Below are 10000 nucleotides of genomic sequence, written 5' to 3'. Positions count from 1 at the left end.
TTTCATTCAATTTTAATTGTCTGATGTTCAATACATGTTCATCCATGTTCTGGAGGACATCAAGCAAACCTTTTAAACAGAAAAGACATCTGTTTCTGCTGGCAGGGTTTTCAGGTGCTGGTTGAGACCGAGTGGTTGGACTTCGGTCATAAGTTTGCAGACCGCTGTGGTCACGGAGAGAACGCGGAGGACTTGAACGAGAGGTGTCCTGTCTTCCTGCAGTGGCTAGACTGTGTGCACCAGCTCCAGAGACAATTCCCATGTTCCTTCGAGTTCAACGAAGCCTTTCTGGTGGGTCAAAGTTGCCGTGAACCTGTCTTTTTACTATAAAACATGATTTAGATATTCCTTATTATTTTATTTTAATTATTATTCCCTTAAAAAAAAAAAAAAAAAAAAACTAAATTATTATAAGCAAAATAATCTTGGTTTTTGTGTATAAAAAGAATATGCTAAAGTTTTACAATAAAGTGTCATTTGGTAAAATGAGTTAATGTATTAATTAACATGAACAAGCAATGAACAACGCATTTATTATCCCATTTATTAATCTTTGTTAATGTTAGTTAATAAAAATACAGTCGTTCATGTTAGTTCACAGTGCGTTAACTAATGTTAACAAACACCGCTTGTGATTTTAATAATGCATTACTTAATGCTGAAATTAACATGAACTAAGATTAATAAATGCTTTTTTGCTCATCCAGTTCATGTAACTAATTTAGTTAACTAATGGACCTTATTGTAAAGTGTTACCAAGATTTTTTTTTGCTTACCCCATGGACAGATTATTTAGCTTGTTCTAGGGGAAAAACTCACTTAATTTTGACTTGTTTTGTCTTAAAACAAGGCAATAATTTGTACTTTGTACTGTGTTTTGATTGGAAACAAGGCAAAAAGTTACCTGACGACCTCTAGTAATTTGTAATAATTGCAGAGATTGTCTGTGATCTTAATCTCGTGCAGATTAGTAAAAGTAAAAATATATGTATGTATATATTTATAATATTAGTCCCGTGCGAATTGGCATCTGTGATTTGCCCAGCATTTTGCATTGTCATATATAATTTTAACTATTTTAATAGTATTTTAGGTGCCGAGTTGTATCACTATAACCATACTTCTATACATGACATATATAGCATCATGCGGAAAGAAGTAAAATCACAAGCTTTGCTTATTCTGTGTGAATGTGCTGCACGAATTCAGACGCGAAGGTGTACTTTCTAAATCACACGAGGTCCCTAGATAATGCTAATCCCGTGAGAATAGGGCTTAAGAAAAGAGTTTTTGCAGTGTTGTCGGCTCTGAGTTGTTTCGCTTCTGTGTGTTCAGGTGAAGCTGGTGCAGCACACATACTCGTGTCTCTTCGGGACGTTCCTGTGTAACAGCGGGAAAGAGAGAGAGGACAGACACATCCAGGAAAGAAACTGCTCCGTTTGGTCTCTCCTCAGAGCCGCCAACCGCTCCTTCAGAAACATGCTGTACTCCTCTCATTCAGAGACCGTACGTCAACCCCTCTCTGCCTTTTAATCATTTCTCTCTTACAATCATTTACTCGCAAGGTTATACGAGGTTACAACTGATAGGAGGTTTTCGGTAGCTGATGCCAGTGTCCAAAGAGCAGATAGAATAGATTTTAGGGACTATGTAGTTGCTCAACTATTACAATGTTTTCAAAACTTCATGTGCATCACTACTCCAGTATTCAGTGGCACATGGTCCTTCGGAAATCAATCTAATAGGCAGATTTTTAATGCGCTTTTGCTAAATAAAAGAAATGTTACTGACCCCAGACTTTTATGTGGTAGTGTATAATACGTACACAAGAAAAGATCAACATTTATGTTATACAATGAAGTATGAATATATTTAATAATCGTTCAGTCAAAAGAATTGTTTACCGCTAGTCATGTCTGTGCGGCACTGATTCTATTCATTGCAACATTTATTTATGTTTTTTTCCGTTTCCTAACAGCTCTCGGCTGCCTTTGCCTCATAATTCATACCTCTGTTTTGTAATAGTTTCATTTGACCCTCGTGTTGTGAGGAAAGATTAAGAGAGAGGCGTTAACTGGCTTCACAACTCAGGCTTGCATTCCTCGTTAACACTTAAGACGCCCGGAGTTGCCCTGTCCTTTCTTTTCCTGTCTCTTTTGGCTAGCTCACACGTTCGTTGTGGGGGGGGGTTATTGTATTGACCCTGTTGGTGGACATTTTGTTATTTTAGGATCATTAATATACTTTGCATAATTTGTTTTAGTTTTAATTAAAAAAAAAACATTTCTATTTTTATTATTTTGGTTTGTATGTTTTTATTGGGTTTTTATTGTATTTATTAGATATTTTAAACTTTCTATTTATTTTATATTTAATTTTTTTATTTCAGTTTACCTTTTTTACTTAAATTATCATTTTGGGTTTGTTTGTTTTTTTTATTAGTTGCTTATTTATTTCAAATGTATTTAAAAAAATTAATAAATAAAGTTGGTGGGTCTGTATGAAAATGATAACAACCAACTCGTATGTAAATTGTATCTAATTTTTAGGTTTTTATTTTTCGTTCCTCAAACGTTTAGTATCAGTTCTTACTTGATTTCTTCGTCTTCTCTGCTTTTTTTTTTTTTTTCTGTCACCGGATCAAATGAACTGAAGTCTTTTATATCTGTTTTTTTCGTCTTACTTGGACATTTCATTGTGAGTGCAATATCAGTCATCTCATTATATTCTACCCCTGCTGTACTAGGTGCTTCATCCTGTGTGTCATGTACGCAATCTCATGTTATGGACGGCAGTTTACCTACCCAGCTCTTCACCCACAACCCCTTCAGATGACTCCTGTGCTCCCTACCCTGCACCTGGTGCCAATCCTGAGGACCAGCCCCTCGGCAGGTAATTGGTTAATGCAAAATGTCTCTCTGTTTGTGTGTTTTAATCCAAAATACTTCACTTTAAGTCTGGAGTATACTACACGGTTTTGTTCTCTTTTGCAAAGGGTTGTTCAGAACAACCTGAAAGCCAGGTAAGTGTGTACATTTTAAAAAGCTGTGTAGTATATTCCAGCCTTTACGGATGTAAAGGAAGTTTAAATAGCGTTTCATATTGACTTGAACTTGAAGTCGTTTAGTCTTTAGAAATTCACGAGCTTGTTTCCATCTTGCATTGTGCCCACAGGCGTCCTAAAACACGCTCGTTCGATAACTTACCCAGTGCTTGTGAAGTCGGAAACCCGCTGACCTCCAATCGTCGTTCCAGCGACCCCAGTTTGAATGAGAAATGGCAGGACCATCGCAGGTCTCTGGAGCTCAACATCGGGACAGGAGCTGACGGTGCTGCGTCTCCAGACTCAGATGAGAGGGTCAACGGGCAAACCGTGGTGGGGCTTATGGCAACATTGCCCAATGGGGGCACAGAAAATGGGGAGGGGCTCAGGGATGTCAGGTTGCCAATGATGGAAGGCGTCGACGAGGCGGAGCTGACAGTTGGTGTGGCTGTTGGCCAAATGGAGAACATTCTTCAGGAAGCTACAAAAGACGATTCACCACCAGACAGCCACAGAGACGCAAAGGCAGACCTCGCTGACGAACCCTCCTCGCTGAACGGACAGAACGATGATGTTGCACCTTCAGAAGACGCTAGCGTCGAGACACAGCTAACGGCTGATGCTCAAGAGAGCGAACCTAAAAGCCTCGGAGATGCTAATGTCAATGGACATTTTTCAGAAGACGGTAGTTCTGAAGCATCTTCCGCTCTCAGCCAGGGAAGCCAAGACTTAGAAGAAGTAGTCGAGAAATGCACGATACAAGAACACAATCCTTCTCGTAACGCAAATAATTTCCCTCCCAATGGCCTGAGGACTGTGAGTAACGGCCATGGGAGAGAAACCATTGAGCAGGAGAAACGTCTTTCTCTTTTGGAGAGCTCCACAGAGACGCTTACGGAGGACTTGGGCGTTCGGCCTGAGAGCCTGGGACCTTTAACTATTCCACCTCCTCTTAAAACCCTCGCCGAATCATCGTGCCTCAAACAGGGTCTCCGAGCCTCAACCGACCCCAGGACTTTAAACAACACCCTCAAACGGCCGTCTCTCGGTGCCTTTCCTCCCTCCGCTGACCTCCTCCACCCGGTGTGCAACGGAGACTCCCCCGACCCCGAGCCCTCCACGCCTCAATGGGCGGCACGCACAAACGGGGAACGGGCCACCCTCAGCCGGCAGGTGTCGCTCGCCAGCTGCGGCTCGCTGACGCTCCACGCACGGGGCACCTGCTCACACCATCGCTGCCTGCACTTGGGGTTTCTGGGCCGGCCGAGCTTCAGCCCCCCGGAGCCCCCTTCGGCCCGGAGCCATCTAGACGACGATGGCTTGACCCTGCACACGGATGCCGTGCAGCAGCGGCTTCGGCAGATCGAAGCCGGTCACCAGCTGGAGGTGGAAGCTCTGAAGAGACAGGTACAGGAGCTCTGGAGTCGTCTGGAGAGCCACCAAGCCGCCGGGATGCTGCGACTCAACGGAGACATGGGAGATGAAGTGGTGAGCAGTACGCACTTGGTGTTGCTTTTTCCCACATGGCTTGGATTTTTATTGCATTTTTTGTTTTTCAGTTACAGAGATAATTTAGTTGTAGTTCACTTTTTTTACAGGGGCAATGCACATTAATAAACACGACTGTAAATGTGCCAGAATAAGCCAAAAAGGCATTTTTCATATGTAGACCTTTGACAGGATCTTAAAAGGTCACCCAAAAACAGTAATGTGTATTATTACACGTATACACATCATATGAGGGGAAAAAAACTGAAGAAAATCATTAATAAAAAAGAAAATAAGTAATTTAACAGAGGCGTAGGTCTCTGACCAGCTAAGCTGAAGAAATTGCAACTGATACATAAAATTATGAAAAATGAATTTGTTTGCGTAGCTTCTCGGTAAACTATGGCTCTGTGTAGTAAATGATGCTCCATCCGAAAGCAGGTGAAAATGACGCATTTATTAACATGTTTTTGTGCTACAAACTCGCTTCATAACATCAGCCGAGTGTTTGAAATAAATCCTCCTGAGATGATTTGGCTTCTTACACACAATAATGCACGCAACATATTTCTTAGTATTCTAACCAGTGAAATGGTTTAGCATTGCATTATAGATATAGTCTATTATAATGAAAATCCTAATATTAAGAACTCATAAATTGCCATAGTCTTGTTTATTAGTTCCATTGAATCAGTGGGTAAATCTTCTGTGTATTCAGCTTCTGAATTTTTCTGGCGGAGATTGACTTCTGATCACAGACGAGACACGCATGACAGTCGCAGCTACTGTCTAATGGCGATTATTACCGTGCAGCCCTAGAGGAAGGGACTTCGCAGATGTTTTCTGCACGTTTAATGGTTTATTTTAAGTGACCTTTTCCTCATCTTTCTGTCAGACCTCAATCGCAGACTCAGAATTCAACCTGGAGCCCAACTGTTTGTCCCGCTGCAGCACTGAACTCTTCTCTGAGGCCAGCTGGGAGCAGGTGGACAAGCAGGACACTGAGGTACACGCTATTATTATGACAGGAAGACAGAATACAAGGTACGCTGTCACTCACAACTACCTTGTATTTTCAAAAAAAGCACACTTATGCTCACCAAGGCTACATATACCATAGATTAGTAATATTGTGAAATTATTAGGATTTCAAAAATGGTTTTCAGTTTGATTTTATTTTAAAATGCTATTTATTTCTGTGATGCATCGCTGAATGTTTAGGATCATCACCCCAGTCCTCATTGTCACACGATCCTTCAGAAATCATTCTAATCTAATGATTTGCTTATCTAGAATCGTCTTTATCAGTTTAAAACTGTTCACATTTTTGCGGAAATGCTGTGGATCGTCAGCTGTTTTTGAGCAGAACAGCATTTATTTGAAATATAGATATTTTAAACGTCTTCGCTGTCACTTTTGATCTATTTAGCCAAAGTATTCATTTCTTTTTTTCTTTAAAAAAAAACTATCTAGCAGTTTGTGGCTGTTTGGGAATTACAGCAAGATGTTGTAAAGAAAACATGACATTAATTTTGACCGTATTTCCTCTTATTGTGATTCCTCTAAAGCAATAGATTAAATGTTTCATGTGTTGATATTTTATCAAAATGTAATAGTTTCGCTCAGAAAATCATCACATTGCTTTAAGCTTAATGCATTATCATGTTGTCTTTAAGGTCGTTCTGAGGTCTTTCTGTATTATTTCTCGTCACAGGTGACCCGGTGGTACCCGGATCATCTGGCCGCTCAGTGCTACGGCTGTGAGAGAGGATTCTGGCTGGCCACTAGAAAACACCACTGCAGGTACCGAACCCCACACACACACACTAAACGCACACCTCTACAGTCCTCTCTTTCTTTTCTTTTTTTTCGGGTCAGATGCGTTAGTATTGACTCATTTTCTCGACGTCTCTGGAAAACCTCCCTTTTTTCCTCTCCAAAATTCCTCCGCCACCGGTCGCTCAGTAAACAGAAACGTTTGAGTTTGGTTGACTCCTAACTCATTACAGCAGCAGTTGTAAACAGAGCAGGTTAAACAAACTACCCAGCTGTGAGGACTAGTGCACACTGCCCAGTGAGTAAACAACTAAACGCTCTAGAGTCAACATGTAGGACGCACACACACACACACACGCGCGCGCCACTGATGTGGGAACAGCGGAACTGAGCCTGACGAGATGAAATATGCTTTTCTGTGCATAGTTTTGAGTGTTTAGCAGCAGTGAGCTAACGAGCTGCCGAGTGTCTACATAGACAGCATCCTGCCTGAAATGGGACTGATTTGGAACGCTCCGCCTAGTCAGCAACTCCATGCACGCCACACAAATAGCGAAGTGTCTGACATTAGCACGTTGCAATACCGCTGACACGATACATTTAATAAACATAAGTGCACACAAATAATTAAAACTCAGCTGCTGTGCATGGAAGCATCTGTATGCGTTATTTTCAGCGGAGAATATTAACTGCCGTATTTTTTTTAATTCGTCTCTACTCTATCTGCCGTTTTGGCCAACATGCATGCTAAAAACGTCCTCCGACATTTGGCCGGCGATGCCCTCTAATGCTGTCCAGTTAGAAATCTCACCAGGTTTTAAAGTTGATTTTTCCTCCTGTACCACAGAGGCAAGGAGCGTGTGGAAGAGGTTTGGTGAGAATTGCCCTCTCTGTGTCATTCTCAGGCTCTTGTACGTCCTGTTAACCCTGCATCGCTTCAGAGTGACCTAACCCTCCTCTCTTCTCTTACGTCTCCTCTCTGTTATCGTTCAGGGGGGAGGAATGTTTCTTCAGCAGCAGATCAGCATATTAGTGACATTATGTGACGCAGAAGATGCTGAAAATTCAGCTTTAATCACAGGGATGAATTACATTTTAATATATAGTGCAAAAATATTGTAAATTTGAATATTTCATATTGGTATTGCCTCAAATAAATGCGGCCTTGGTGAGCCAAAAAAATTAAGATTTTTTTTTTTTTGCTTACCAACCCCAAACTTAAAAAATAACATATAATGTTAGTGTTTCTTGGATCCAAACCAGTCGTACTTCAGCTTTTCATAAACGTTTTCTATGTGAAATCTTCTTGTATGTGAAATGAGTGAACACTGAGTAGCTTTGGTACGTACCGAGGCTCATGTGTTCATCTTTCTGAAGCCAGTACCATGATGATCTGTGAATACACACGCAGTATATCTGTGAGCTTCATAAGAGACAGAAATTCAGTTTTCTGCATGTGTGTGACGGTGATGTACGAAGGGCTGCATGTTGTGTGTGTGTGTGTGTCCTGTATAACACACGGTGTGTGTGTGTGTGTGTGTGTGTGGTGCTGTCAGTGCACCCCTCCTCACTCGTTTGTGATTAATTAGGTGTTTTCTTGCAGTAAATGTGCATGGGCTATGTTTCGTCCAGACCTGAAGAAGCCCCTCCCACACTTAACACTTTAACACTGTTATTTCCTGTTCAGGACAGGAAGAACTTGAGGTTTTTAAAATGTGTAGATTAGAGTTGTTGGCCGATGAAAATAACAGCAATCAATTTTATTTGAGCATCTTTCTTAGTAATCTCGCATGTTAAACATGGTGATTCTAAGCAATATTAATAACATCAGTAAGATGGAGGATGCTTTATTGGTGTAAGAAATATTAAGTATATATTTATTATTTTTAAAATGTGGTTCAGTCAGTTTAAATGTATTATGATGCATTAACATTCATTATTTTAAAATAACTACTACTACTGTTATTAATATTGTTCATTTCAAAATGTAGTTTAAATGAACTCGTCTTATTTTGTATAATTATTAACTAAAAATGTAATGCCTTTTATTTTAATGCAATTAAAACATGTTATTTATTACCATTATTATAAAATAAAAAATATTGTTATGACAAAATAATACATATATTTATAATAATGCTAATAATAATTTTATAATGTGTTTTTATTATTTAATAATGTTTTTGGTTTTAATAATTTCATGCTCATTGTGAAAATTGTGCGATTTATTTATTTTTCTATGCATATTTATTGCATTCAGGTTTAATGATTTTAGCCATTTTTATTATCTTCTTTATTATGAAAGATAAAAATTGTTTTTTTTTTTTAGTTTAAATGCATATCATTTATTATAGATTTATTATTAAGTGTGCATTCAGTCCTAATCCATGTTTTTATATATTCTAGGCTCTCCAAAAGAATAATTCTTGAAGATGCTAATTGCATTCCTCCTTTGTTCCTTTCTAAACTCCCTCTGACCTCCTCAGGAACTGTGGGAACGTGTTCTGTGCCAGCTGCTGCGATCAGAAGATCCCGGTGCCAAGCCAGCAGTTGTTTGAGCCCAGCCGCGTGTGCAAGACGTGTTTCAGCAGCCTGCAGCCCCCCGCGCCGCCCCTGAACATGGAGCTGGACAAACCCATCACCGCCAGCTCCAACTGACCCCAGGACACCGAAGACGCTTCTTCCCCACCCGAAAGGGAATCATGTACATACGGAACGAGGAGGAGAAGGAGGCTTAGCACTTTCAGAAGCGACAGGGTGAGATGGAGAGCTCGTCTTCGCTTGCGATGAAACTTGTCCTGTACCTGCTGCATAGAGGGAAGCTTTTCTCCGACGGACGGCGGGCGAAAGTAGGATTTCTTTCCTCGTCACCTCACCGAGATGGATCACCGGCGGCGTTCCTGAGAAAGGTGCCGCTGAGACGAGACCACAACATCCTAGCTTCGTTTTTTTGAGTTCTCATCGTCTCTTTTCGTTTCTTTTCGAGGTGATTCAGACTCTCTAGTTTTTTTTTTCTCCCAGTGAAAGACAGACTCTGGTTAGTTTCTTTCTCAGATTGAAAGCGCTCTCCCTCTGTATAGTGACGGGCCGCTAGATGGCGCTCTTGTTTTTTCCTGACCTGCTGTGTGGACGTTGGCCGACGTTCTCACGTAGTGCGTTTTTTGTTTTTTTTTTGTAACATAAATGCGAGACAAATGAGATAATATATTAGAACGATATAAGAATGAGACGTTATAGCATTTAAGATGAGAAATTGTATAGAATTCTTAAATAGTGGCTCACTAATTAGTCACCAAATATAAGTTGCTGTTTTTGTTTTTTTTTCCCCCAAGTTGTAGCCGTTTGGGGTTTTTCTTTTTAATGTATTTCTTAAGTTTCTCCCAGCGACGCTGAACGGACGAGTAGAGATGTTGTATGTGACATGCTGCAGTAGGGCCCTCTTTTTTTTTTTTTCCTCCCGACATTTATTTATTATCAGGTTTATTTCGTTTGAATCGTATGTTCAATACTGAAATTTGCTAGACCACAGGATGATCAGTGTTGATGGTTTTGAGCTGCGTTTGCACTGAAGATGAAGCCCCTTCCTCTCTCACACACACACACACACACACACACACCACGCACAAATCACAATCAAAGTCTCTCTTGTTTCGCTTCCCATTTTATTTGCTTGTTGGAGGTTCATTCAGACAA

The 10000-nt window shown here is 40.5% G+C and overlaps 1 protein-coding gene across 7 annotated transcripts in view; it reads left to right on the top strand.

Annotated features, from left to right (window-relative positions):
* Positions 1-10000, top strand: part of mtmr3 (myotubularin related protein 3) — a 33085-nt gene that overhangs the window by 22557 nt on the left and 528 nt on the right. For 4 of the 7 annotated variants that reach the window (XM_043247518.1, XM_043247515.1, XM_043247517.1 and 1 more), the window contains 8 exons: positions 106-291; positions 1336-1506; positions 2747-2892; positions 3175-4531; positions 5427-5537; positions 6246-6334; positions 7155-7181; positions 8794-10000. The exon at positions 8794-10000 is cut by the window's right edge and continues 528 nt beyond it. In XM_043247518.1, the coding sequence (XP_043103453.1) occupies positions 106-291; positions 1336-1506; positions 2747-2892; positions 3175-4531; positions 5427-5537; positions 6246-6334; positions 7155-7181; positions 8794-8965 (2259 nt within the window). In that variant the 3' untranslated portion in view covers positions 8966-10000. The remainder of the gene's footprint in view (positions 1-105; positions 292-1335; positions 1507-2746; positions 2893-3174; positions 4532-5426; positions 5538-6245; positions 6335-7154; positions 7182-8793) is intronic. The other 3 variants (XM_043247520.1, XM_043247519.1, XM_043247521.1) reach the window with 2 other exon arrangements.

Source organism: Puntigrus tetrazona, chromosome 8 (genome assembly GCF_018831695.1).
Source record: "Puntigrus tetrazona isolate hp1 chromosome 8, ASM1883169v1, whole genome shotgun sequence".
NCBI lineage: Eukaryota > Metazoa > Chordata > Actinopteri > Cypriniformes > Cyprinidae > Puntigrus > Puntigrus tetrazona.
This window is presented reverse-complemented; position numbering and strand designations above follow the sequence as displayed.